Genomic DNA, 27,256 nt, shown 5'->3' on the forward strand with positions numbered 1-27,256 from the left:
GTTTGTTTGTTCCAAAAAACTTTTATTATTAATTGTATAACAATATATACGCAGAAACATTTAATACAAAATAAACGCTGCGCTAAAATTATTCCGGATTCGTCTAGCCCAAGCAATTGTAATTTGTTTCTTTTATATCATAGATACTTGCTCAGTTCATCTGCATTAATGAAACTTCTATTCTTCAAAATCTTCTCTAGTTCTTTGGGTATCGAGTGTTCAACCAACTGACTCTTGAATTGATCAAAGTTAATTGCATCAAGTGTGTCTTGGTAATCCGATCCCGATTCTGAACTTGAGAAGATTTCATCATCAATGTCATCATTGACATATGCATCACTTTTATCCCTTTTTGGTTGCAACTCAAAGAATTTGCGATAAACTTGCAAGTGTATTTTGTTATATTGCATGTTGCAATTGGAGTTCACTAGACTTTCTAGCTTCCTAAAGGTATCATGTGGTTCCACTTCCTCAACCAACTTCTGTGTCAATTCAATCAAAATTATTGTGTGCAAATAAATTCAATTGTTTTGCCGTTCAAATTGAACATACCTGAAAATCGAAAAACTTAGTTTTGCGAACTTTCCCATCAATCTTTCGCGAATTGGCCGCAATTGCAGGATCATAAGATGAATTGAGCAAGTGCCTCTCCCATAAATAACTACTTTCCGCCTAAATAATCGCGAACCTACATTTGAAAACTCGGGAGCACGCTTTCCCGCATCAAAAGTATCATCCAAGCCTGGTTTAAATAAAATTTTCAATTTTTTATTATTGCGTATTATATTTTGGACAATGATAAGACACGCAAGTGATTTGGATGAGTTTGACTCGTGCATGGAGGATTGAAGTATCCGTTTGAGAAATGCAGAAATTCGTGATATATTATCATCCTGGGATAACATTTGGTGCACAATATTATATAATCTTTTCTCATTTGAAGTGTCAAATATGTCAATTTCCTGTAGTTTGTCGTAGATAAGACGGTAGAATCGATTCTTGGCCAAATCAAACACTATGGTACATCGGTAGATCAATCCCAACAGAGTAATGACAGTTGCCTTTGATTTATTCGTATGTGTAATCTTATATAGAGTATCCATGTAACACTCTATGCTCTTTTTAATATCACTTTTGGCCAAATTATTGCTGGAATGGTCTAAACATTTGTCTAATCCAATGGCCATGGCTCGAATAACTCTTGATGCCTCCTCTTTCACATAAATTGTTTTTGCTTTTCCCGAGGAAAAAACAGCAATGAACGAAGTATAAACTTTTAATAGTGATTCTAATGTTTCATGGTCATCCCTAAATAAGTTGTTTCACAATGAATTTACCATTAAGAGTCATCTTACCTATTCTGTATTTCCGAAAGAAAGTTTAACAATTTTGTTATAGAAATGAGGTTTTCTTGTACCTTATGAGACAAACCCTTATTTTTTTCGCGTCTATTCTTATATTTGCTGGATCTCCATCTAGTAGCCGATTTAAGGTTGGCATTCATTTGATGCAAAATATGGTTCAGTGTATTCCCAATTAGTTCAATTATGAACTTCTTAAAGCCCTTGTGGACTTTGGTTACCTGCCTAAGATTCCATGAAACTCTGGACGAAATCTTCATGTCAGAATTATGTATATTTCTAGTGAGCATTTGCAACAGTGCATATTCCTGTTCAGGATGTTGAGTTAACAAATCAGTTGCAATGTCAATACAAGTCTTTTGAATGACAAATAAATGATCACTTATGCCACGGCCAAGAATATCCACAAACACTGCAAATGCAAGTTTTAAATGATGTTCGAATGTAATCAGTAACAGTAACTGCGTAGCAATTGGTGTAACTTCACTAGTATCAGTGATTTCAAATGAATTGTTGTGAATGTATGATAGTATGTGAGGGTATTGTGATAGAAACAACAATTTTCTATTTGGTAATAATCGTTGTACAAATAACGTATGTAATGCATTTAATGCGGTTATCCTATCGCGATTCACATTTGATTGGGCAATATCCAACAATTTTTTTATACAAAAGAAATTCAAAATTGGATTTTGTTCCAATAGTAACGCCAGGGAATTCAATCTATCTCCCTTGGTAACTCCTTCACCACCTAAATTTAAATAAATTCTCACCCATAGCCGACTTATGCAACCACCTTTCATCGGAATCAACTTGCGATACATTAATTGAGTAAGATTTGCCGTATTTGCGCAATATTTCGGTACCACTAACTAACATTTTTTCATGGTCAATATTTTTGTCATTACCAGCGTTAGTTATGGAGGATGCCATATGCTGAAGTGATTCATACCAAGGTTTATCCCCAATTGCCTTTAAGAAACTTGTGATTAGTGAAACGTTAATATTGGGTTTACCATTGTACAAATCCAAACACTTGACCCTATCAGGTCGATTACATTTATTTTTCTTCCAAGCATGTTGTTTGTACCGTTCGCGCCACGTCTTTGGACGCGATCTCTTGTCATTACCCATGATGGTAGAGTTTAAAGCAATTTTTAAACATATTATTTGCTGAAATTTCGAATAAAACTAAAAAATATCCCAACAAATCCAACACTTAATGACGCCATACCCATTGTAATAAATGTGGGTGCTGGTGATATATGGTAAATGGGAATCGAGCGGAAATAATTAAAAAATTAAAATTACTGACATTTTTATCAGCTGAAGAAATAGACCTCATATGCGAAATAGTGGTCACACTAAAAGAGCCAAATGTGCAACTAATTGAGCGTATAGTCCATCGCTTAGGTGCAGCAACGTGTCAAAACATATTGACAGAAACGATTGTATCTACCAATTCACGTAGAATACGCTGGCGGATGGCGGTTTGAGAAAGCCTGATGGGTTTAAACGCACATCTGGCGGAGTTTTTATAGCATTGGTAAAGAAACGGCACGTCGTTTATGATGTAGGATTGACAACGATACCGTGGATTTCATTTGGAGGGAGCAGAAGGATAGGCAGAAGGAATACAAAAGGATCAAGCGACGCTCCATAGCTAAAAAAGCTGCAAATAAATAACCTAAATGGATGCCCTAGTTTCGGCGGTAAAGTTTGCTCAAGAAGCGGCATTGGAATCTAATGCCGGCAATTCAGGAAGTGCAATTGAACTGTACAAAAAGGCAATTGGGATCCTGCAAGATTCGTATAAAAGTAAAGGAAAAATGATTTAGATGAAAATGACGAGCATATGAAACGGAAGATCTTTAATCAAATGAAAATCTATCTAGAGAAAGCGGAATCTATAAAGGAAATCAGTGACAATTCTACTGTTAAACATAATAAATTTGGCGTCTCTAAATCCCCCCAAACAAACAATTTTGCGTCTCAAAGTACAAATATCACAGTATCGCCAAAAGAATCTACCGTAAAATGGTCAGATGTGGCGGGACTAGATAATGCAAAGGAAATAATGGAGGAGGCAATCTTATTGCCACTCAAATTTCCCAATATTTTCAAAGGTAAAAATTGTATAATCTAGGCAAAATAAGACCCTGGAAGTCAATACTGCTGTACGGGGTAAATAAAAATATTATTTAGCCCCCTGGCACTGGAAAAACGCTCATCGCCCAAGCCTGCGCGTACGAATGCAACATTCCATTCTTTTCCATCTCTTCGGCGGATATCATGAGCAAATGGCAGGGAGAATCGGAAAAGTTTGTGAAGAATCTGTTCAAAAATACACCTGACCAATGTATTATCTTCATCGACGAAATAGATTCCATATGCGGGGGTAATGCCAAAGTTTATACAGAGAGAAATGAAACAGATAGTGAATCATCTAAGCGCGTTAAAACAGAGTTACTAATCCAGATGCAAGGCAAATGAAATCTAACTTAGATCTGTTTAACTCCGAAAAACAGACAATCGTAATCGCAGCTACTGTATCCTATTTGTTTGTAACTCAGAATTTACCTTGGACACTAGACAGTGCAGTGAGGAGAAGGTTTGAAAAAAGAATTTACATTCCTCTACCAAATAAAATTACAAGAAAACAAATACTACAAATGAATCTCTCTGACCTGCCTAACAATCTCAGCGATGCAGACCTAGACGACATTGCAAGGCTAACTGATGGGTAGTTACACTTTGACTTAGATTCAATGCTGCAGATGTAGGAATACTAGTTCGAACTGGAATTATGTACAGCTTGAAAGTTTGCAGGGATTCTACCCACTTCAAGCTGCTTCCAAATGGCAGTTACACTCCATGTGCACAAAGTAAAGAGCATACACATTTAGCTGACCCTAGTGCCATTAAAATAACATTTAATTGCATTCCTACCAACAAATTATCGCTACCTGCGATGGACAAGAGTGCCTTGATGCAAGCACTGGACGTGGTGTCCAGCTCAGTAGATCCACAGATGCTGGGCAGGTATGAACAGTGGACCCAACAATTCGGTCAATAATTAATATGCAAAAGTAAAGATTACTCAATTACACCGATTCCCCCTATTAATCACCTGGTATTTCTACAAAAAAACCACCTAAGTTTGTGCAAAATTTAAACCCATTTTTGGAAACATTGCGCCTGTATTAGATAGAATGATACGTAAATTAAACAATACACTTATGCATTAATCAAAAATTGAGCGAGCGACGGTGGCGCAATTTTGAATGACTAAAAAATGAGAGAGATCATCTGCTTGGCTTGATTGCATTTGCCACATTCAGGATCGAGGCGATCTATTTCTCTAGCAATGTGACCGTTCACAGACAGCTGGGCCAGGCTTTTATCCCCTACGGACAGGGCAATTACAAAGGCCAACCCGTTTGCACCAGCCTCCCGGCACACATAGTATAGGGGCAACAATAGGTCGAAAACGGCCGATAGAGACCACCCATCAGTGTCAATCAATTTATTGTCACTAATGTGCGCCTTGCAGTTATCTATGCTGCTTGCGTTGCCATAATTGGTAAAGAATTGTCGTTTGATCGCTGTGAACATTTCATTTAGCGTTACCCCTCTACTTCCAAAGTGAGTTTCGCAATCGGATAGCCTCCATTCTAACTTCACGCAGGACAGCACTTTTACAAGGGGCAATTCCAACAATAATACAACTCGCAATAGACCGAGAAAGTCGTAGAAGACGTATCCGCTTGCTGCTACCAAAATTTCCCGGTTGATGGCCTCTAGCATATTGTCCCCTTTATCGTTGGCGGTACTGGCCGCGGTTTCAAGTATTCTTTTCAGTTGGTGAATCAAATGAGCAAGTGAGGGTTGGCGACCTAGTGCCTTTATAGCGTGAATCAGTAGAGGTTTGGCGAATTTGGAAATCATACCACTAACGCCAGACACTGCCTGTATACAGATGAGGATCAACGATGCATTTAGATAGTCTTTTGAAGCAATAAATGAATCAAATATTTCAAAAATAGAATCATCTAGCGCTTCGTATTCTAGGGCCATCCTGCAAATACGCATGAGCATGCCATTGCAAGCCTGTTCTTTTCGATCCAACAATTTCAAATCAACTAACCTACCATTTTCCTCAAAATGCTTTTTTGACACCTCGAACAGATGCTTTGTACAATCCAAAGCAAAATAATCTACACAATTACGCGTTCCAATGCCACTGGTAGGATTTGCATTGGAATGTTCTCCACTAAGTGTCAAATGATTACATGTGTTGCAAAGTGTGTGTGAATCATTATGGCTAGCAAACCCCCCATCACGAGTGACCCATTTTTCTGTGATTTTGTGAATTGAGCCTGATGTAGCTTGTCCATTAACTATAACAACCTTCACCATTTCATTCTCAGTGACAATGGACAATTTGAAGGTGTTATCCAATTCTATTTGTATACATATGGACTGAATATTTATAGATTTAATATGCAAATAGTCGATGCCTTTTCCAATCGTAGATTGTCTGTTAGTTGATGTTTTAGGAAAATTGCCTAAAGAAGAATTTTCGGCGTCAACCTTACCCCCACCTGTTTCAGCATATGGCATACCTGAAGTAAATATTTTGTTAGGGAAAGATAGATCAATTTGGAAAACAAGTTGGATTATATCCGTACCCCTGAGCCAGTTATAAATATCCACCTTGTCGAAACGGGTCACCAAGTAAAAAAATACATTAGTGCTGGATCCGCCACTAACAACAGGAGTTGCCAAGGGATCTATAAAATCAATCCTTTTTGCGATAATAGGAGACCTCCTAATCGTTATCTGCGCCAATAGTGTAACTGTTTCATGGGCTATTTTACAAATCTTCATCGTATGATTTAGTAAATTAGTATATGAAATCCCAACACTGAGGAACAGGTCATCATCAATCCAACAGCAAGGAAGAGATTCATAATCCTGTACATTTTCAGCCTCAGATTGAAACTCAAGCACTTTCCAATACCTGTTTAGGTAAACAATCTTCGAATGATTAGCCTCATTCGAAGATTCCTTTCTCATACGGTCTAAATGCATACGTTTGTCAGTAATAAAATGCGATGTATCGCCTAATGAATCCTGCTGCCTACAGCACAGGAGAAGTGCACCGTTGTAGGATCTTATGAGCAATAAATTAAGGGAGGGATTTCCAAAAGCTAAAATGAATGGCCAGAACGAACTAATAGACAAAGGATAGTCGTACCAGAGAAATTGACGCTCGGCATATCCACAAAACATGCAATTGTTTGACTGCTGAACTAAAATAGCTGAAGGGCCAATTAATAAGCTGCTGGTGTATGATTGCCCAGAATGCCAACCCGAACCTCTGAATACGTCGAATAGGTAGATCGAATCCATAGTTACCATGAATAACCTGAGCCCTAAGCTGGACCAGGCAATATTAACAACCTCTGAAACTTGAATTTTAGTAGTAGTTATAGCGTTAGACCAGTTATTCAAACCATTACATCCGGTTCCATAGAAGCTTATGCGATAGTCATGGTCACTCTCCATGCCTCCATTATCAACTGATTTTCTGTATACAATAGCCAAAATACGGCCTTGGGGGCACCAGCTCAACATCTTAACATCACCTTGGACATTAACACTACCGCCCCTTTCCAATACACCAGACTTGGCCTTGCTGCTAAACTCCACAGTGCCTACGACGGCAGTACTGTATGCGATAATGTGCGATATGGCAAACTGTCCCACGCCCTCTGCAACGACTGTAGCACCAGAGTGTCCAATGACAATCAGCCTGTTCAACGCATCCCTAAAGAATATATGATTATCATATGAGCCGACCGCGTTGGCCGTAGATAAATTCAAGCTATTGCCTATACTATTAGTTGCTATGTTTGGTTCGTGCGTTACAAGCACCAAACCGATTTGATTCTCCCCTACATAGACCTCCTTTGCATTTATTGTAAGCGAAAGTGTATCTGTGGATGTATCTAAGCTTGCTACCTTAATTTGGGAGGAGGCTATTTTATCAAAGTCAATTGCCAGGAGATAGGCGTGGGAGTTTATGACCAACGAGTTTTTGTCCCATGTCGTAGCCACGTTAGAAGTATTTGACATATGAACGCTATATATTCCAGTATCTTTAGCAGCAATAGTGGATGTAGATTCACCGGCACTTTTATATTTATGGAGTGTTTTGCTACTTGGTGGCGAGCATAGTTCTGCTAGTGAAAAGACCATAAGTAGATGGAGTTCACCAGAAACTAGGAAGCTGGAAAAGTTTGCAGTGCTTCCGGGTATAGATATGGAACCATCGGAGTTTGACTTGTCAAACGATTCCACCATATCCTTTTCGTACGTCAGAATTAGCAGAAAATCCTTGTCCGTCACCACTGCAAGCAGTGGAAGCGTCTGCGATGATTTAATATCCACAATAAATCCAAATTCTTGGGATTGTTCATCAGTGAGAGTGTATTGAGAGATGAGTTCGAATACTATGTTTGCCGTGTAAAGATTTAAAGTATTAGGCGTAGATATAAACACGAATGCTTGCGAGCAATCAGAGGATATTGATGCATAATATGGATTGACTGCAGAATGGAGGCGGATTCTATGTGGTGGCTCTGATACCATGTACATACTGCTCAACACTTGGTCATAGTATATAACACATGGGGTGCTCGTCCATGCTTACACATTCACCCACATACTAATCATTAAATATTAACTAACATCACAAATTACATTTGAAGAGCTTAGAAATGTCCGTAACAATTCACACTAGTTTGGGCCCACTCAAACTCGAATTGTTTTGCGCAGAAACGCCCAAAACGTGTAAGGTATGTTACCATTTATTAGAACTTCCTTGCTCTGTGTGCTTCTGATTATTACAACGGGCTGACTTTTCATAGGTACATAATACAGATTATTTAGGTAGCTATTACATCTAAAATAGGAACATAAAGGGATTCGCCATTCAGGGCGGAGACCCTACGGGCAAGGGAAAGGGGGGGGAGAGCATTTATGGCGGACAATTTGAGAATGAAATCGTACCAACACTTAAGGTAACCTTAGATTAACTGTAAAAATCGTAAATATTATAAAATATATTACCCGTACTGACTCAGCACGACAAAAGAGGAATTGTCAGTATGGCAAATCTGGGCAAACCCAATACCAATGGATCGCAGTTCTTCATTACCTACTCACGTCAGTCCCATCTAGACGGCCAATATACAGTTTTTGGAAGGTAGAATAATCATTCATATATAGGGTTATTGATGGATTTGATACCCTGGACAAACTGGAGAAGGAGCCAGTTAAGGAAAAGAATCGCCCTGTAAAAGATATCATAATTGAAAGTATCACAATTCATGCCAATCCAATTGCAATGGGCGAACTCGCCGCCTAAACTCACAAACCACAATTAGTTATCCAACCGGAATTTTCTTACACAATTTCCTGCATTTGTAACTAAATCTTGTGCATCCCCCTTAAGCTCAATATCTTTCATCGAGCCATCCATGGCAGATACCATCAAATAATAGATGAAGATCTAGTCGTGTTGAAAAATATAGCCATTAATAGTACGAATAACGACGCTATTGCAAGTGTCAACCACCACGACACCGAAGTTTTCATATTGGTAACCTAAATAAGTAGCAGCTTACTGTGAACAAAAAGTCTATGCCTCCTGAAACAACATTGTCTCCATTTGTAAAGTCAATTCCAGTCACTGGTAGTTGGTGCACTTGTCGTGTATTCTTCACCTTCCAACTAAGTCACAAATGAATAAGTTGAAATTTAACAAATGGCAATATTGAATAAATATCAACATAAATACACATGAGCACACATATGTGCAGCAATATGTATTAGCACACAGACGAATTATATGACATATAACAATTATCGTGGGCTCAAAGTCTCAAGATTACTAACAATGTAACCCGTGTGATTAACTTGCAGTGGGCACCCTCCTCGTATCAAGGCTTGCATAAGCAGCCATTAAAAAGGTATTGATGTGTAAAGCTGATATATGATGTTATTGTGAGGGAATGGTATAATGTATAATTGTTCCATCATTGACAATAAATGCCATGGAGAAGAATATGTGTATTTTACACATATTCTTCTAGTGTATATTATATCACCATTGCGCCATATTGACAAATTTCCAGAAAAAATTGCGGATATTGGTTTGAATAAATGCCAATTTAAATTATTATCAACATTTAATGCAAGAGTGTGAATTTAAAAAATGTATTTGTAATTGGTAAGTATGTGTATTATACGTAGATGATGTAGGGGGGATATTAATCGATAAGGGAATATGGATAAAATTTAGGCATTAATATATATATATATATATTCATATAACATTTCCTAAACGCCGCAATAACACCTTTACTCGTCATTCGTTAAATTTGTTAATATTATGTATTGATATACCTTTTATTGCAAATAATAGCGATATCTCCTGAACTATATCCCACAGCTAACCCATATTTACTCCTAAATCATGCACATAATACTTGTAAGCTATGGCACTGCATGGATTTGGTGCTATCACAGCCGATTTAATAGTAGATATTATGAATTGCTTCCCGATCTTATATATATGCCTATATCAATAGCTACGGTACAAAACAAATATAACAGTGGGCCCCTTGTTGCCGCAGTTGAGTGAAATGAAAAGCTCTCCAAACTTATCCACGTCGTAGAACTTCAAAAATCGGCATATAGTTTTCTTGCCCTCATAATATATCTCCTGGATATCTATCCTTATACCTTTTTGTGCAATAACTCCCCATTCAGCGTGTCCCATAGGCACAATTTGCCATTGCCACAGGAACTTATGCACTAAATGAGCTAATTACTATCATTCATCATTCGTATTATTTAATAATTGTGTAAAATATGAGTGTTAATTAATTTGTATATGTATTGATGGCAATTTTGTGTAAATACGTACTTTGTTAGAAGATAGAGCTACGTCATTTATAGCTTTGTCATGTTCCTTAAGGTCACAAAGCTTTACGACATTCTTCCCGTATTTCCTTAACATGTAGATGCTATATTTACCGCTAGTTACCTAACTAAACCCTTATCATTGCCTGTAATTATTACCTCATCTCCCCCAAATTTGCAGCATGAGAGGGTTTCATCACTATTAATAACGCAATGCTCATTGATACTATGGTTACCAATGCGAAAGACATGGCATTTCTTATTTAGATACCCAATCCACAGATTTTGCTAAGTCAGACCAAACCTACGGAAGCAGAATATTGTAAGCATTCTAAAATTCCAGGAGCTTTGTCCCAAGTGTATAAAAAGGTAAATTTATTACCAATCTCTCTTTTGTAAACATCCTAAATTATACTGTGTCTACCAACTTATCTTCTATTCCATATTCCTTCCCACCACCGCCACCTGAAACGATGATAAAATCATTGTTTATCCCCAACTATATAATAAATGTTTGAATACCGAAAAGATAGGGTAGTCCAATAGTAGACGGGTTGCCATATGGTGTCACTACTGCACTGACTATACCGTGTTGTCGATGTGGATGAAATGAATGAATTACACACATATGATACTTCTGTGGAATCTGACAAATTTTCAGAATTTATTATGTACAATCTGGTTTATTTAGATACCTTGTTAGTTTCACTGAGGGCCTCACTTCCCTCGCTAGTCTCTCAGTATGCTATTTGTTTAAGGATGATCTGAAGCTCTCACCACCAGAGGTATAAATTCTATCTATATTTACAACATGTTGTTTCAAATTATAAATATCATTTCACACAATATAAAAATATCTAAGTTAGGTGTCAATCATCTTCACAATCCCGGCTCTGCCATGGATATTTCGCATTTTAATCGCTTTCTGCATAGATTTTATCTCTATTGCCTCCAGTAATAGGAGATCATATTTGATGTTGTTTTCAGCCCTTCAGGCGTTGGGGTATTTGGGCCTCGCGATAGTTCCGCTATCGGTATCTAGTTTTTATAATTTAGCTTTTTGCCTGCATAATTTCCCTAGTTCTAATATCAACAGGTTGCGCCTTTTGCACTACTGTAGCGGAAGGACTGGTTGTAAAGAACATTGGAGGTAATTCTAGGAAGGTAATGCAATTGCATAAAGTAGGGTTGTGAGATAATCGGAGATTTTATGACGGCGAAGGCCGTTGCAAATTTACTCGTTGCCTATTTTTCAGGTTACCTACTGGAGTATTTCTCCAAAACATGTACGCAGATCTTCCTGATTATTATGGTTAAATGTTGGGAATAAAAGAATTTCATTTTTAGATCATGCATCACAGTTTTTAAATAGTACACTGGCCAAAAATTTATATGCATATTAAATGCTTAGAATGTTATAACAAAATAATTGCTCATTTGCAAGTAAATATGGATTCATTCCTCACTTTTTCATGCGGAAATTGCAATTCACAACATTTCCCTAAATATTTATAGCATATAATATACAAATCCAATTATGCAAATTTGCATATCAATTCTAAATGTATACATGTTAACTACTAAATCATGTTTTCATTTTTAAGATAAAATAACAATTAATCAATGTCCCAATCAAAATATTCTTTATAATTTTGAAACAAAATTTAATTTCACTAAAAATCATTTGACTTAGATATTTTTGTTGTAACGGCTACTTTCCCCCTTATGATCACTGTCAGTTCATTCTTCATGAATGAAAAACCGACTGTTCCACCAAAATGGCCCGGACTCGAAACCCAATTTAATAGGGTTCTCATTTTCCTTTCATCACCACAATTATTACCTAAGGTGTTGTATATTTTCCTGTAAATCACAATACTCAAACAGATACACTGCTGGGCCGGATTATGATGACGCACTATTCTTCTATTGTACAAATGAACTTCATTTTGATGCGAGGTTTATGGGAATTCTGAGATTATCTTATGCAATAGCATCGTTACTAGGGGTTCAACTTTACAGGCGCTTTTTTTGGAAGAATAAGTTCAATAAGGTCATTTTTATTTCAAATATGATTACCATACCCCTGTACATATCGCCCATAATATTGGTCACTAGGTTGAACAAAAAACTACACATATCGGACAAAATGTTTTTTCTTAGCGGGGGGTTTTTAGTAGAAGCCGTAAGTTACTGTATATACAGACGTCTGAAATACAAATTTTACCCCTTCTATCTCGTATAGCCCAAATCTGTCCTTGCGATTTGGAATCGTCTGTTTTGGCAGCTATGCTAAGCATTAGGTCAATTGGCAAGGTAATATGCAATTCATTATCTGCCATGATGAGCTACATGTTTGGGATAACTGCTAACAATTTCAAGCAACTTCCTGCCTTCATCATCGTCTGCTCCATCTTTGTCATTTTGCCCCTGCTACTGCTCCCATTAATGGAGAAGGAACACGACCAACAGGGCAATTATAATGAGACATTTATCCCATTATCGGAATCTGAATCTTTACAATTTTGTGAAGAGAATATTGGAATGCCAATTAAGGCATATTAATCACTCGTTTTGGATATGTTTTCACCGTAAATTACCAACCCAACTTAAGTTAGCATTTGTACATTGTAATTGTGTATTATTACCACTTCTAATGCAATTATGTACAATAATTATTTCAATTTTAGGTTATAAAAATTTTAACTCAACAAATCTAACCATAGACATCCAATTCAACCAGTCCTAATATGCACAACAATCATATAATACTGGAGAAGAGAACGTGGTACTATATTCTCTATATACAAATCTACTAACTCTAGACACCAGGTGTGATGTTTGGGCTCAACCGAACAATATCTTACACTTGTTTTAGGCATATAAAACAACAGAGATTGCACAAAATATCACGATACAATGTAGCACTGGTGAACTACTCTACAACCTCCATTAACACAACAAACGGCAAATATTATGGCTATGACTTTGCTAAGAAATACATAAAGTCAGTTCCACAAAACGTGACCTTTCCTCAAACATTCGACAGTTACTATTCACACGTGTATCTAGCTAAAGGTTAGTCTCCTATAACTTGCTTGTGTAATGTTGCTCGAAATTTAATCATTTAACAACAAAATTACTTATAATTTAACAATTAATTCAGATGATGGGACAAAGGAAACTGCAACAGTTTCTATATTCTATACTCCTCAAAGCAACAAAGCTCTAAGTGTATTGGACCAAGTTATTGAGTTGGCAAGCAAATATCCAAACAACAAGTTCCTCATTATCAATGCTGATACAGTTCCTAGAGCTGCTTATGATGCGGATATCCAACATTTCCCCGTGGCTCTAATTTCATTCGGTGGCGATTGCAATAGAACTCTTGTTCATTTGGACGATTACTATCAATGGAACGAACAGTATGAGTGGAAAGACACTCAATCTACAGATTTTTGCAATTTGGGTATAAACTTTACTAAAAAACTGGAAAAGGAAATGAAGTCATTTTCATGCAGCTACAATAGTAAAGCTGGAACGCATAGTTATACACACGGAATTGATACGGACAATTTGAACGTCAAAAGAGTTGGATGGCCAAGTTAATAATGTATTTTAGAATTGCAACAAAGTTATAATTTCATAATTATGCCATTGTTAATTTATACCAAAAATACACACAACAATTCGCTCATGTTTGATAATTTGTATTTTTTCAAATAAATGGCGTGATAAAATATAGTATATATGATTAGAGCACATATAGACATTGAACCTGATTTCATTGTCACAAACAATAGATATTCATCATAACCTAGAGGTTAAATAAAAATGATAAAATCATTGTGTAGATAATGCGTTATTATGGTTAGAATAATAAACATTCTTTTATCTCTGTGAATTGGGGACAATGGTTTTTAACACCACTATTAATCCGTAATTTCTGGCCTAACTATATTATTAGTGATCTGTCACAATTATGATTATTGGTACTTATTTGTCAATGATTCTACGTTTATAGATAGAATCTTTTTCATATATGACAATTCCCCTCCATAACAAACAAAAGTATAGTTAAACATATAACAATTGAATTGCTACGGCATGGATTGTCTTATGACTTGATATTGCCAGCTTCAACAATTTATGCAATCACACTACAAAGCTACATCACAAGTGGTGTACAGTGTGTTGGTGTGATTTATCGATGAAATTACTGGGATTAATTTCGGGAGGTGGGAGATTTGGTATTCAGGCAAGGACAGCATTTACACATTGTACAATGCCATAACAAAAGGCCACGAAATTGTTGCTCTTGGTCACCTAACTCCCGCAAACGATGAATTAGATATTGACAGTTATATGTACCAAACAATTTGCTCAAATCTCATACCGTCCATTGCCAAGTGCCTAGGGTTTCCTCTGTTCATCCAGAAGATTATGGGTAATTCATAGTTTTAGCTAGGCAGTTCTCTAAATACTCATAGCCTAGATTACGTGCACGATGCTGCTGATGAAGTGGAGGATCTTTACTCGTTAGTTTCTAATGTAGAGGTTATAGATTAGTTACTAAGGCAGAAATAAAAATTGAAGGAGTCATTACTGGCGCTATCTGCTCTGAATACCAAAAAAGGAGAGTCAATAATGTGTGCCAAAGGCTTAATTTGGATACTTGTCATCCACTGTGGATGAGAGATCAGGCACAACTGCTGGATGAGATGATTAAAAGTGGGCAAAGATCGATCGTGGTGAAAACTTCTTCAATGGGTCTAAATAAACAACATTTGGGCAAGTCAATAAATGAATTGCAATCGCATTTCATGGAATTGGTAGTCTAACTATTTATCTAGCACAATAGATACGGGTTTAACATATGCGGGGAAGGAGGGGAATATGAGACAATTACACTAGATTCGCCAATTTACAAGAAAAAACTCCTTGTGTAGGTCACAAGTAATTTTTAGAAACAAATGGGAGATAATAAAAACATCAAACGATATTTTTGCACCAAGCCTTCTTTATGTACCAAGACAATGGGAACTTGTTGATAAATAGTTAACGAATCGCGTCAAGTCTATGAGATTTAACATAATATTTTAAATTAATTTTCATGCCACTTTAAGAGTTTAAAGTAAATAACAATGAATTTAAAATTATTATTCTAATTCCAAATATTAAGTTGGCGAACAATACTACACTAATTTGATTATTATACAATTAAATAATTTTTATCAATCCATTTACATAATCAAAATTAAATTAACTCAGTTAATTAATTAATTAGAAATATAGTATCGATTTGTCAATCAATTAAAGCAAATCTAATTAAGTTAAACTAAACATAAACTGATGATAAACAAACTGATTTATTAAATGGAATAATTATTATAATAAATCAATCGAATAAATAAATGACGACAAGCAAATCAAAAGAACCTAAATTGTTACTTGAGAGAGGTACTGTTTTCCTCGTTTAATTTCTTATCATCTTCGACATTTGGTACATAATCCCCCCTTATCTTTGCAACAAGCTCCACTGGTGTATATTTTATGTAAGGAGACAATATAAGAGGACAATTCGCTGGGGTTACATTGGCGCTAATTATTGACATTATTTCTTTACCCACGGAAACTTTATCTAGTTTACACTTTTCAAGTGCAACTGCTTCATACTCTAGTGATGTACAATAATCAACAAATGCGATGCATAAAGTTGAGTACCTATTGCACATATAAGGCAAATGTTGTACCATCACTGAGAATCTATGTATGTCAAATTATTTTACCTCTTCACATGACAAATTACAACAAATGAAAGCTCGTCTCTTTCCAGCAATTCAGTTACTTGATTTACCCCCTTTACAAGCTCTGATTCAATCAAATTGAGCTTCTTGCCAACAGATTCCTGTATTTCCTTAGTTGAGTTTGGCCACTTGGTGAAATAATTTCCGGCCAGAGCAAATTTAAATTTACTCCTAGGGGGCATTTTAAGCTATTTCTTAAATTATATGTAGCGTTTTTTAATAACATAATTTATTTATTGCCTCATATGTGCTATTCGCCTATCTGGCAGAGTGTCCATAAGCAATCTACCCTCCAAACGATGTTTGTTGGCCAGGTCTAAGAAATCCGCAGTACATGCAATTTCAGCTCTGTAATATTGATATTTACAGCGAGGATTATCTTCTCCCAATTCTCTGCAGCAACGGCAAAATGTTACGTATCTGGTCGTGCAGTTAAATGCTTGATTTGTGAGCATATGCCTAGGATCCTAAGTTAATTGATTTTTTAACCCCTGCATGTGGATTTTCAAAAGTTATGGGATCGTAGTTACGCCAATATTGTAGGTCTTTGGGTGATTTGACTGGTACTACTGGGGTCTCATCTCGACCAATTATGCCCATCTCACACTTCACTGCGTAGGGATATCCTTACTACACCATAATGTAATGAGTTCTCATAGGGTTTTTTCTAACTCACTCAATTCATTAGACATGCATCGCTCATTCAGAAATTTCATTTGTTTGCCAATTTTTAATTTCTCTAGAATTAAAAATTTTATACAACAACTTCCACAATCAACACCATTATTAATTACAAAACAAATATTACTGATAGTTATTAGATATAGGCGAAATTTAATAAAATAACACTACAGTAAACAAAATGTACAATTAGTGGGAAGAGACTCCCTTCTTCACCTTGACATTGCTTGGGCAGAATTGTAGCAATGTTATTGTTCTCTTTCTACCCTCTTCTCGTTCCGATTTACACATAGACATTTGCGGATTTTTTTTATCAACTTCTTTGTCTGGCGTTGATAACGATTCATGTGTAGGATTTTTTATAGTAGATATTTGTTCATCCTTTCTTATTACACATTTAACCTCAGGTTTTAATGACATGGCGGTAGTTTCAATTTTTGCATCACTTTTACTGACAATTGATGTATTTTTTGCCTTAAAAAAAGATGAAATCTGTTGCTGTGGTTTAACCTTTCTGATATTAATTAGCTTATTTATAAACTTATTAACTCGATCCTGATTAAAGTTATTCTTCACTACTAAGAAATCAATCAGCTCAGGGATATTAGGCTCACGCCACTCCAGCTTAATTTCTTCCTTGGGTACAATTTTTGGGCTGAGAAATGCATCTCTAGCCATTTTATAGTCAAAATTTTCATCAATGCATGTGATTTCCTTGTGGGCAATAATTTCCTCTATAGTTTTGTACTTTTGCAGTAGTGAGAGTGCAGTTTTAGGGCCCACCCCCTTCAATTTTCCACAATAGTCACATCCACACAATATGCAAAGATCTACAAATTGGTTAATATTCAATTTGAATCCATTTAGCGTCTTGTTCAAGTCTATTCTTAACAGGTGTGATTTTGGCGATTTAGAATTAAATTTTGAATTTTTATTGCTGGAAATTGCCAAAGCGTTAGATAAATTGCGGATAAGTACAGGGGTACCAAAAGTTAAACAATCCGTATCTTCCGTAGATGCCACATCCGCAATTCCCCATTTGACCATATAGGCGCATTGGGCTTCTGCCTCTTGTGACGCCTCAACCACAGGTAATCCACACAATTCTAGAAATTTCATTGCTTGCTTGCTTTGTTCCCTAGACACTCTAACAGTGCGGCTTGTTTGTTTTTTAATTTCTTCCAAATCACCTGTTTCCATAGCTTGCTCTAGCAGCTTCAACGCTTCTTCCTTCCTCTCCTTACGCTTCAAAAGGGTATCAGATTTTGCCTGGGGAGGTTCTCCATCAAAGACGTAAATTGGCCTAATTCCAAGTTCTAACAGTGCAGCTACCCTCAGCATAAGCCCAGCAATATGCGATGTAGGTTCTCCATTAGCATTGACCAGTGATGTGGCAAAATTGCCCTGTCTGATTGCAATCATGAATTGATATAGGGTCATCGAGGCATCTATCGCAATTATTTGGCCGGATAAATTGGCGAGCGTTATTTCCTGGTATCCTTCCGGCGCGTTTTCCAGGATCAATTTAGTGAGTCCCTTTATACCCATGGAATAACGATTAGCTAATTAAATTTATAACTTTTTTCACACAAAAATTTACACACTTAGCTTAACAAGCACTTGCACATATTACACATAACAAATGACGGCAACATGACACCAAATGTAACCCTACAATCACAGCTTATATTATGGGCTGTGACTTTTCATGAGAATAATAGGTTCAATTGGGCTATACAAACATTCATTACGAGAGTTACCCAGATCAGAGATACCAGAAACATTACGCCCCTTTTTGTGCGTAGAGGACTTCCACAGTGATATTGGAATATTGAAATTTGACCCTCATGAACTAACTCCACTATGTGTTAAGCATACTGTATATAAGTTCAATAAATTAAATGGGCCAAATAGATCAAATTGGTGGAGGCAACATAAATATCCTCCTTTAAATGTCCTATGGCCAAATCCTATTCTGCATAATTCAAGATTGGCCCCAAGAAATGCTACGCCTAGAGATATAAATCGATTGGCCAATTTGTGCAAAATATCGTCGAGTCATGGTATATCATGGGACTCTCTGGATGGTTTATACATAAATTTTGTCAAGGCCAGGGATGCAGCAATTGCCAAGTGGCAAGAGGTGGAATCGCAGATTGTAGAATTGGCTTTTAATGTTACAAAGAAATGGATTGTGGAATGGAGAATGAATAAATTACAGCATATAGAAAATTTGGAGGATATGTTTAGCGGAGATAAACTTGAAAAATTGAAGTGCCCACCTACAGTGCATGAGAAGTGGATTAAAATGTAAGTTAAAATTAATAAAGACTTGTTTCTAGATGGAAAACGAGGTACTTAGATGTGTATAGCCCTGGAATGCTTAGCAAATATTTGAAGGGCCACGTAACATTAGCCATGCTAGAAAGGGAGGCATTTGAAACTAGTGAATCATTGTCAGATGATGAATTTGTTCCAGACGCTAGAAATCCCTGTTTCAGAAAAGTGAGTGCAGGCTATGAGGAAATACCTGGTGATTTCTGGGACTTGCAAGGAATAGGAAACTATAGAGAATATGCTGACGGTACTGATAGTGATATTAATTGATGTGAAATTTATTAAGCTTTTTTCGTTCTATTCTCCGAATGATTGTGTTTCATATAATAAAATTTTGTTTTGGAAGGTTAGGTTGAGGGGTGAGGTAGATATTTTGCAATATTTTAAATTGTTAAACCTTTATTGTGGTTTGGATAGATCCGGTGGGCCATCTGTTCGGAATAAAATGATCTTATAAATGAATTAAGGACCATGAGCCCGAACTGTGCTTTCTGTATGGAACGTTCTCATATAAGGTATTATGTCTAAATACGCCACCTAAACTGCATCATGCACTAAAATAACATTAATAATAATGAAGTTAATTTGTATGCCAAGTGGAAGGCTATTAAAAATCATTCAACCGTGTTCTTTTCAACTGCTTGATGACAAAATTATTTTGACTCTCAATGAACACGCTTGGCAAGAGAAACTTTCCAATTTATAGCCCATTGCTTCAAAATTACGCAACTGTACTATTTCTCCACACCTACAAATGTATACATGGCACGAGATTTGTTCGTCGTATCCTAATTCTGAGAAATCCACGGTTTCCACAAACCCATCGAATTTTGAATTATGCCCGAGTTCACTCAATAATTTTTTCGATTTTATGTTTTCTAGTAGGTACTCATAGGCTTCTTTTATTGCGATAAAGTTATTCGTTGCCTCCGCTGCATTAATGTTTTGGTTTTGAGATTTGTCCGGATGGGTCTTTTTAGCAAGTTTCAAATATTTGCAACGAATATCAGAAATTACGTCATTTCTTTGTAACCCTAAAAGCTCAAAAGCCTTTTCCAAGTTTAACATTAATACATGGATCTATACTCATTGGTTGGGTGGGGGGATATAGCATAGGACTCGACCGTTAATCATTCAAGTATCAATAGTGAACTAGCATCCACAAATTATACATTCAAAATACCTACACACACTAGAATTCAGACAATAAATTCACTCTACATCAATATTCTCTTTTGCATAAGTAGCGGCATCATTCGGATGCCAACCAATCACGCGATGCCAGCACGACCCAGGTATTCGTTAGGCCTTATATTTGGAATAGACTTTTTACCAAAATTACCCCTAAAATATAGCCAAGCAGCAACATAGTTGCTGCAAACACAAGTCAGATCCGAAAGTAAGTGATTACTATGAAAAAAACGAGTTCAAATATATTCTTACCATTAGAAAAAAATTAAATCTTATTTACTTGTACGTAAAACACAGTTATTAAGATATAAGTATCATATTACCACCATACACCTTCCGAATTACGACTGTTCTACACGATTGCAGAATAGTCAATGCTTGCTATTTTTCTGGCCAATCATTTGCCGAGAGATTCCAGCAGACTCGGTTCATGGGTTTTGGCAAATCCTCTCAAACCGGAAGAGGAAAAGAGGTTAAATTTGTGCCTATTCTCTTTTGTGTCGACAGGTTGTCCTATACTTGGGATATCAGCCCCGGCTTCACTCAACTTGGCGGCCACATCATGATACTTTCCAACTAGACTTGGGTTTTTATCAGTAAAGCTTCCAAGAAAGAAGGATCGTGCCAGTTCACCACCTTCATATGCCCTTGAAGTAACATAATCACCGAATTTATAAACATTAGACACGAGCCTCGAGTCATTTGATTCGACTACAACCATTCCAACTGCATTGTGAAATAAATTGGGTACCCCCAAAATTAAATCTTGAAAAAAATGATAGATAGTTCCAAGCACACCACTAGCATATAATTGAACACCTCCATCTAGAGGAGCAACGTAAAAAGAGGCTGTCATTCCGTACTATAGTTAAATTGGAGAATACAAATGAACAAAATATGTTAACGGCCGTATTTTGTTGTGCCCTGCCCCACAAATTGGACATATACCGTACTTTTCTTTCATTGCACGTCAAATTGACTTTTATCAACCTAGAGTATGCCACTATCAACATTTTACAAAGAATATGCCATTTAGACCTGTGCTTTAAAAGAATATCCCCTATACGTGCCCGTGTATATGTCTGTCTTTAATGTGTTGGGCGTAGCATTTAATGAGCTACATAAGTCCTCGTATTATCGTATCTACCCTAATACGAGCTTATAAGGTCAGGTCCAAACGTATCCTTACTGAGGTTTGCACCCTTACATTTAGAGTGAGCAATCACTAGTAGCAACCACCACTAGGAGTATCCCCCTCACCGCATTCAATTTCAGTCCACAACAAATAGCATTAACACTGTTCCATTTGTCACAAATTAACCATAAGTCCACATCTACAAGTTGTTTTTACCCCCTAATCCAACGATTTCTTACATTACCTTGCACTCTGACCGACCCTTATCTCACTTTACCCATTCTACATTCTATCCAACAATCAAGAATAGCACTCAAACCATCAGGTATCATTCAAGATTTCATATCTAGCGTTTTGAAACGGGAAATCATAACTCAATATCTCAATTCAATTACTAATACCGCATCATTGATTTATTTAGTGGACTCCATCGGACGTTCCAGTGGGCACGCCGGTGAATTGCCTTTTTATCAGCCTAAAGTGATTATATCCCAGGTCTTAGATTATTATTCTGGCACAAATTCTTTTCAAATTTTATCTGAACAGAATTTTTCGGAAACTGAGTCACTAGCCTCCCTAGTTACACTCTTAACACTAGGTAGTCACCACGGGCTAGATATATCAAAATATTCTAACTTTCTGCCATTAATGCTAAGAATTGATACTAAAAAATTCCCCAAACACACTCTAATCGATGCATTAGAGATTACAGCAAATGTTTCTACATTTAATGAGTTTTGTACCCATACATTGACAGAATTATCGGGTTTTGACGATTTTAGCGATTATCCTAGACACTTATTGCAAAGGGTACTTTTGGTAGCTGCTTCTAAAACCTGGAAAAATTTGAAGCTTCTGGATAATATATCTCGAGTACTGTGTGAAACTTCCCACACAAACATTGGTATTTCTTCAATTGTCGCGTGGTTGGAAGCATTCAAACAATTGAATTATCAGAACAAATCTGCACTGGAATTATTGTTAAGACAGGCATTGAGTGTCAAAGGCGGGAGTGATAAATATCCAATTATTTACCAGTTGTTCAGGGATTTGCAGTTTGAACATTTTTTATTGTCCAGATTGCAAATATTAGCCATTCATCCTCGCAATCACAATCCCAGTGACAGTGGCATTGGTGACAGTCAAGTAGCTATAAAAGACATTGGCTCTCCGATTAACAATAAAGGAATAGAAATAACGGATAAAAAAAACGCCGCCATCGAAAAATTGCTTCTTACCACCTCAAAGGACACATCTCCCAAAACATATTCTAAAGTCAAAGTTGGACATAATACTAAAAAATTTCCTACAGTTGCAAATGATATAAAAACCGGTAAAAATGTGAAATTGCTTCGGAAAACAGAGAGAAACAGGGAAAATATTGCCAAATTTTGGAAACTGAGTCACAAACAGTTCACCAGGAAGGGTATAAGAGATCATAATTGGAGATTATCTATCTCAGGTAACACATCACGCCCATAGTCATGATAAACAAATTAATCACAACGATTCTACTAAATGACATCAAAAATAGTGAAAAATACGGATGTTTTGATCGTGGGTGGCGGCCCAGTTGGTACAGTGCTAAATTTATTGCTCAACAGATGTGGCGTCTCAAATTTGTTAATTGAGAAGAGGCCGTCATTGTCGAACAAACCAAGGGCTCATTATATTAGTAATAGATCAATGGAAGGTATGCTATATAATAAACTATTTAAAAAATATTTTAAGAAAATTTAAAATATTTTTAAAAAGCATTTCATTTAGTGCTGAGGCACCTGGGTCATGTTGATAAGCTATGCCAAAAGATAATACCCCCTCTCGAACAATGGAGGTATATTAGTTATTTCAATGATATCATGTCTACTCCTATAGCAACAAGAGACTGTTTTTCCCAGTATTATACGTACAATACGACATATTACGACCCATATTCTCCATCAAAAGTGGGCAATTTGGGACAAAACATATTATCACTACTGTTAAATTCACTTAACTCGGATGACGTTTCTAGGCTTGAAATGGATTGTGAATTCACAATACCCTTGGAAATTCGGAAATCTCTTGGTAATTACGACTATAACAACCACAATGTCCATTTTGGCACCAAACTTGTTTCCATTGAAGTATCAAATGATGGAGCGGTTGCCATTTTAGATACTGAGAATGGACAAAGAAAAGTTAATTGGTAATAAATTAGTGATTCAGTAAATATCTTATAGGCGCAGATGGCATAAGAAGCACTGTAAAAGATAAAATTGGCCTAACAGATAGTTTTTTTGGTCAATGCAAGAGTTATTACGTGGCAATCCACATTGAGTCAAGGCAATTGCAAATGTTGCATCAAAAAACACCATCTATGCTGAAATTCATTTGTGGGAAACAAATTGCAGTGCTTGTTTGGTACCGCGATTCTGAATTTGTTTTGCACGTCCCCTGTCTATCTCAGGAGTTACAAACTAACTTTGATATACAAAGATGCATTAAAAGTGTTTCAGATATTATAAACGTGAAGTTTAAGATAAAAAATTGCACCTACTGGACCCAAAATATGTCTATCACAAGAAATTTTACTGATAAATTCGGTCGTGTTATTCTTATTGGCGATGCTGCGCATCAACTTATTCCTTCCGGTGGATTTGGAATGAATTTGGGAATAAATGATGCATATTCATTATATTGGCGTCTACATTATCTAATAAATAACAATATAAGTGATGATAACCGCAAAATTCTCATCAACAATTATGCCACAGAACGATCACTAGTTTCAAATGTAAGAAAATATATTTATAACTCGTTGTTTTGTATTTATTGGAATAAAAATTGTCTTATTATATATTTTCAATGTTGTCGATTAACATAGTATGCGATAAAGGTAGCGGCTGAAGTTTACAATGCCGGTAAAGTGGTGCCTTCAATAATGGGATACAACATCACACTTGCCAAAAATTTAGTCACAACTGCAAGTTTATTTACATCAACATATAACATTGATAAACTGCTAAACATGGGTACCAGATTTGTAAGTACACATTTAATTAGACCAATTATATCACTACAAACCCTTTAATAGGCAAAATCATAAAGCAAAAGGTCAACAGATATTTGTGCAATGATAATTGTGCAATTAGGTTGACATATCCTGCAGCAGATTTAAACTATCAGCTTATATATCCCAACATAGAGGATGTAAAAAGTCAATATTCTATAGCTTCACTGGATAATTACTACAAGATGACGCCCATTGGGTAAGTGTTTATCTTCATTAACAAACTTCTATATTTACCACGATTTGTTGATCTAGATTAAAAACTCCAAAATGTGCATGGAAAGTTGACTCCGGGTGTTTAATTGGGAGGAGAATTCCGCATTTTTGGATTTATTATGAAATAACACACCTAGGAAATGAAAGTAATATGGATGCCAAAAAAGTTATCCGTCTTTCTACAGTTGATTTTACTAGTATATTTAATGCACCGAATTTTGTCTATTTAACCTTCTCGGAAAATACACAATTGCGAATTTCTGGAATTACTAGCAAAAATAATTTGTTGCAAGTCATTTGGTTTACGGATCATCTAGTAAAACATGAAGATTATATTAGAATCTTGGACAATCCCCTACATATATTAAACCCAGGAAAGACTAACGTACTGCTTCAAGATTTTTCAAAATCTAAAATTCAACATTTAAGGGTATTCTCTAGCAAATCAGCACTCGAACAATTCAAAATTATTGCAAACATTCATTCGCATTCAAATAATATAGGCATCGTTATTCGCCCAGATGCCATTGTTACTGATATATTGTATAACTAATTTTTGGTAAACTGGGTGTTAATTTTGTAAAATTAGCGATACTATGACCTTTAGAGAAGTTAAATATTGCTGCGTTCTAGAGGTAATGTTACTACATTTGTTCTCTTTAGCATTGGAAAATAAAATGAAATATATTTTGTGATTGTAATGGTCATACCGAAATACGAAAATCAACGTTTCTTGAGGAATGTCTTGTGCTGTTGGATGATTTGAGCCATGGTTAAAGCTGGAATTCCTGTACGTTCTGGATCAAAATTTTCTAATCCTTTTTGAAAAATTGTCCCATAATTTCCCATTGTAACCGAAAGGTTATTAACGCCCTTGGACTCACAATTATTTATGGGCTGGTGGATTTCAATAGCATGCAATTTGTAGGTGACACTCGGCATTTTTGCTCCATTATTGGAATTATTAAGTCCTGATTTAGGCAAATCAACCTCATTTTTGGGCATAAGTTTAGTTATGTTTAGTTTGCAACTGGCAAAAGGATTGAAACAACTGCTTTCGTTGCTAAATCTGGGAGTCTGGAACATTTCACGCACACCAGTAAAGGTATCTGATGTCATTTTAGAAATAACAGTTCTTGTTTCCCTTTCAGATGATTGTACATTATCAACTATAGCCTTTTCGTCAAAGAAAGAATCAAGGCCCGATGGTAGATTGGCTAGATCATATACGGGAGATTCCTTCTCCTTGCATATACTTGAACAACACAGTGATTTAGTGCCATTGGTAATTGCGCCTCCAATTCCATTGAAAGCAGATGTAATTTTTGTTAGGACTGACTGATTGCCAGTTTTATCAGATTGATCTTCAGTGATACTATCATCAACTTCAGATATTGACGTGTTTGGGGTGTCAAATTTGGATGATGCTTGCTCTTCATATAGAAAAGTCTGCGAACCAACGGATGATGAGCCATGCTTCAATGTAAAATCCTGTGGGAGACCCGGAATTAGTTCGTTCTCGGTCATATTATTTGTCGCGCCAATTGGTTGGCCCATGAGGGTTTGTGTGTCCTCTATAAATTTATTTAGTTGGTAATAAGTCATTTTACTAAATTTAATCAAGTTATCTTCGGTTTGTTAGGCATGCATGCCGATTATATATATATATATGCTTGTGAGAAAATGAGTGTGTGGTCATGCATGTTAGCCACCACTTTATTATACATGCATGTCCCCCGAACTGGTATTTGCTTAACATTTATTCAAGTTAATGTACCCACCAAATGATTATTAAGATCTTTAGTTATATTTCAATACCCTCTTAGCATAATGTGTACCTGGGGTTGGAAAGATTAATATTTGCTTTTTGACCTTATATTATGATGACGCACATGTGTTGATTTCTCTCAAATTTAGGTCAAAAATCATACTAATATATCTTTCATGGTATGCATAATCGCATATTTTCACATCCCCCCCTGGAGTTATTCAATTTCATTGGAACTTGAATTGAGACCTTGTAAATAGTACACTGATATCTACTAGTTCACTGTGTCGCGTATATTTCAATCAATCTTTATTAGACAATGAACAGTTTAATAAAGCGTCCATTTGATTTTATCTAATTTATATGATTATGCTAAGATTATGTGAAATCGCTAGACCAATTAGCGATAGTACACCGCAAATTTAATCTTATGCAAATTGTTGATATAGATTAACGGTTAGTTGATATGCCATCAGGTATTTTTATAATTGGGCTGATTGATCTGTTGCTAAATTGGACAAAAACCCATTCAATTTGACAGCTATTTAATGTAATTTAAATACACTATCATATGATCCAATTGAATAACACTACTAAACACACAAATTATTTGCAATGGCACATATTGATCAATCTGCATCGACCATTCATTTCACTTCCATACTAGAGATATAGTATAGAATACATAATTGATCAGCATGCCATATAGCTTGA

At 36.1% G+C, this 27,256-nt stretch overlaps 18 protein-coding genes across 18 annotated transcripts; 9 read left to right on the plus strand and 9 right to left on the minus strand.

Moving 5' to 3' along the window:
• On the minus strand, positions 138–2,495 carry BmR1_04g07155 (MAK21, NOC1, CEBPZ, ribosome biogenesis protein MAK21; the record flags this gene model as incomplete). The annotated part of the gene is made up of 5 exons (XM_012794580.1): positions 138–482; positions 553–672; positions 693–1,308; positions 1,356–2,112; positions 2,135–2,495. The coding sequence occupies 5 exons, from the start codon at positions 2,493–2,495 to the stop codon at positions 138–140; spliced, it is 2,199 nt and encodes a 732-aa protein (XP_012650034.1).
• BmR1_04g07160 (hypothetical protein) lies at positions 2,627–3,047 on the plus strand (the record flags this gene model as incomplete). The annotated part of the gene is made up of 3 exons (XM_021482584.1): positions 2,627–2,812; positions 2,833–2,918; positions 2,939–3,047. 3 exons carry the CDS (start codon positions 2,627–2,629, stop codon positions 3,045–3,047), a joined length of 381 nt encoding a protein of 126 aa, XP_021337794.1.
• A 5-nt stretch (positions 3,048–3,052) lies between these two features.
• BmR1_04g07165 (vacuolar protein-sorting-associated protein 4) lies at positions 3,053–4,437 on the plus strand (the record flags this gene model as incomplete). The annotated part of the gene is made up of 9 exons (XM_021482585.1): positions 3,053–3,179; positions 3,200–3,487; positions 3,508–3,545; positions 3,567–3,759; positions 3,781–3,846; positions 3,867–3,910; positions 3,935–4,104; positions 4,125–4,246; positions 4,268–4,437. 9 exons carry the CDS (start codon positions 3,053–3,055, stop codon positions 4,435–4,437), a joined length of 1,218 nt encoding a protein of 405 aa, XP_021337191.1.
• Positions 4,438–4,649: 212 nt separating this feature from the next.
• On the minus strand, positions 4,650–8,024 carry BmR1_04g07170 (hypothetical protein; the record flags this gene model as incomplete). The annotated part of the gene is made up of 1 exon (XM_012794583.1): positions 4,650–8,024. One exon carries the CDS (start codon positions 8,022–8,024, stop codon positions 4,650–4,652), a length of 3,375 nt encoding a protein of 1,124 aa, XP_012650037.1.
• On the plus strand, positions 8,147–8,796 carry BmR1_04g07175 (peptidyl-prolyl cis-trans isomerase-like 3; the record flags this gene model as incomplete). Its single annotated transcript, XM_012794584.1, is given in 5 exon segments — positions 8,147–8,224; positions 8,244–8,296; positions 8,341–8,449; positions 8,513–8,634; positions 8,658–8,796. The coding sequence occupies 5 exon segments, from the start codon at positions 8,147–8,149 to the stop codon at positions 8,794–8,796; spliced, it is 501 nt and encodes a 166-aa protein (XP_012650038.1).
• On the minus strand, positions 8,922–10,916 carry BmR1_04g07180 (guanine nucleotide-exchange factor SEC12 (SEC12); the record flags this gene model as incomplete). The annotated part of the gene is made up of 11 exons (XM_021482586.1): positions 8,922–9,035; positions 9,056–9,161; positions 9,837–9,899; positions 9,920–10,009; positions 10,031–10,155; positions 10,176–10,247; positions 10,360–10,459; positions 10,480–10,643; positions 10,664–10,759; positions 10,780–10,854; positions 10,878–10,916. 11 exons carry the CDS (start codon positions 10,914–10,916, stop codon positions 8,922–8,924), a joined length of 1,044 nt encoding a protein of 347 aa, XP_021337795.1.
• Positions 10,965–12,920, plus strand: BmR1_04g07185 (BT1 family; the record flags this gene model as incomplete). The annotated part of the gene is made up of 8 exons (XM_012794586.1): positions 10,965–11,026; positions 11,047–11,140; positions 11,222–11,389; positions 11,412–11,519; positions 11,542–11,641; positions 12,049–12,220; positions 12,243–12,540; positions 12,561–12,920. 8 exons carry the CDS (start codon positions 10,965–10,967, stop codon positions 12,918–12,920), a joined length of 1,362 nt encoding a protein of 453 aa, XP_012650040.1.
• Positions 13,193–13,964, plus strand: BmR1_04g07190 (hypothetical protein; the record flags this gene model as incomplete). The annotated part of the gene is made up of 2 exons (XM_012794587.1): positions 13,193–13,433; positions 13,522–13,964. The coding sequence occupies 2 exons, from the start codon at positions 13,193–13,195 to the stop codon at positions 13,962–13,964; spliced, it is 684 nt and encodes a 227-aa protein (XP_012650041.1).
• Positions 13,965–14,565: 601 nt separating this feature from the next.
• Positions 14,566–15,413, plus strand: BmR1_04g07195 (ATPase; the record flags this gene model as incomplete). The annotated part of the gene is made up of 6 exons (XM_012794588.1): positions 14,566–14,593; positions 14,614–14,802; positions 14,824–14,912; positions 14,933–15,187; positions 15,209–15,300; positions 15,323–15,413. The coding sequence occupies 6 exons, from the start codon at positions 14,566–14,568 to the stop codon at positions 15,411–15,413; spliced, it is 744 nt and encodes a 247-aa protein (XP_012650042.1).
• On the minus strand, positions 15,803–16,344 carry BmR1_04g07200 (hypothetical protein; the record flags this gene model as incomplete). The annotated part of the gene is made up of 2 exons (XM_012794589.1): positions 15,803–16,121; positions 16,145–16,344. 2 exons carry the CDS (start codon positions 16,342–16,344, stop codon positions 15,803–15,805), a joined length of 519 nt encoding a protein of 172 aa, XP_012650043.1.
• A 51-nt stretch (positions 16,345–16,395) lies between these two features.
• BmR1_04g07205 (cytochrome c oxidase subunit 6B, putative (COX6B)) lies at positions 16,396–16,762 on the minus strand (the record flags this gene model as incomplete). The annotated part of the gene is made up of 2 exons (XM_012794590.1): positions 16,396–16,629; positions 16,652–16,762. The coding sequence occupies 2 exons, from the start codon at positions 16,760–16,762 to the stop codon at positions 16,396–16,398; spliced, it is 345 nt and encodes a 114-aa protein (XP_012650044.1).
• A 270-nt stretch (positions 16,763–17,032) lies between these two features.
• Positions 17,033–18,391, minus strand: BmR1_04g07210 (flap endonuclease-1; the record flags this gene model as incomplete). The annotated part of the gene is made up of 1 exon (XM_012794591.1): positions 17,033–18,391. One exon carries the CDS (start codon positions 18,389–18,391, stop codon positions 17,033–17,035), a length of 1,359 nt encoding a protein of 452 aa, XP_012650045.1.
• On the plus strand, positions 18,552–19,450 carry BmR1_04g07215 (Flap endonuclease 1; the record flags this gene model as incomplete). The annotated part of the gene is made up of 2 exons (XM_012794592.1): positions 18,552–19,153; positions 19,174–19,450. 2 exons carry the CDS (start codon positions 18,552–18,554, stop codon positions 19,448–19,450), a joined length of 879 nt encoding a protein of 292 aa, XP_012650046.1.
• A 363-nt stretch (positions 19,451–19,813) lies between these two features.
• Positions 19,814–20,248, minus strand: BmR1_04g07220 (hypothetical protein; the record flags this gene model as incomplete). Its single annotated transcript, XM_012794593.1, has 1 exon — positions 19,814–20,248. The coding sequence occupies one exon, from the start codon at positions 20,246–20,248 to the stop codon at positions 19,814–19,816; it is 435 nt and encodes a 144-aa protein (XP_012650047.1).
• A 520-nt stretch (positions 20,249–20,768) lies between these two features.
• BmR1_04g07221 (hypothetical protein) lies at positions 20,769–21,227 on the minus strand (the record flags this gene model as incomplete). Its single annotated transcript, XM_021482587.1, has 1 exon — positions 20,769–21,227. One exon carries the CDS (start codon positions 21,225–21,227, stop codon positions 20,769–20,771), a length of 459 nt encoding a protein of 152 aa, XP_021337796.1.
• BmR1_04g07222 (hypothetical protein) lies at positions 21,484–22,988 on the plus strand (the record flags this gene model as incomplete). Its single annotated transcript, XM_021482588.1, is given in 2 exon segments — positions 21,484–21,567; positions 21,585–22,988. 2 exon segments carry the CDS (start codon positions 21,484–21,486, stop codon positions 22,986–22,988), a joined length of 1,488 nt encoding a protein of 495 aa, XP_021337797.1.
• A 36-nt stretch (positions 22,989–23,024) lies between these two features.
• BmR1_04g07223 (kynurenine 3-monooxygenase) lies at positions 23,025–25,327 on the plus strand (the record flags this gene model as incomplete). The annotated part of the gene is made up of 6 exons (XM_012794595.2): positions 23,025–23,199; positions 23,274–23,694; positions 23,715–24,282; positions 24,373–24,531; positions 24,552–24,757; positions 24,814–25,327. The coding sequence occupies 6 exons, from the start codon at positions 23,025–23,027 to the stop codon at positions 25,325–25,327; spliced, it is 2,043 nt and encodes a 680-aa protein (XP_012650049.2).
• BmR1_04g07240 (hypothetical protein) lies at positions 25,498–26,379 on the minus strand (the record flags this gene model as incomplete). The annotated part of the gene is made up of 1 exon (XM_012794596.1): positions 25,498–26,379. One exon carries the CDS (start codon positions 26,377–26,379, stop codon positions 25,498–25,500), a length of 882 nt encoding a protein of 293 aa, XP_012650050.1.
• Between the last annotated feature and the right edge of the window lie 877 nt (positions 26,380–27,256).

Source organism: Babesia microti, chromosome IV, assembly GCF_000691945.2.
Source record: "Babesia microti strain RI chromosome IV, complete genome".
Lineage (NCBI taxonomy): Eukaryota > Apicomplexa > Aconoidasida > Piroplasmida > Babesiidae > Babesia > Babesia microti.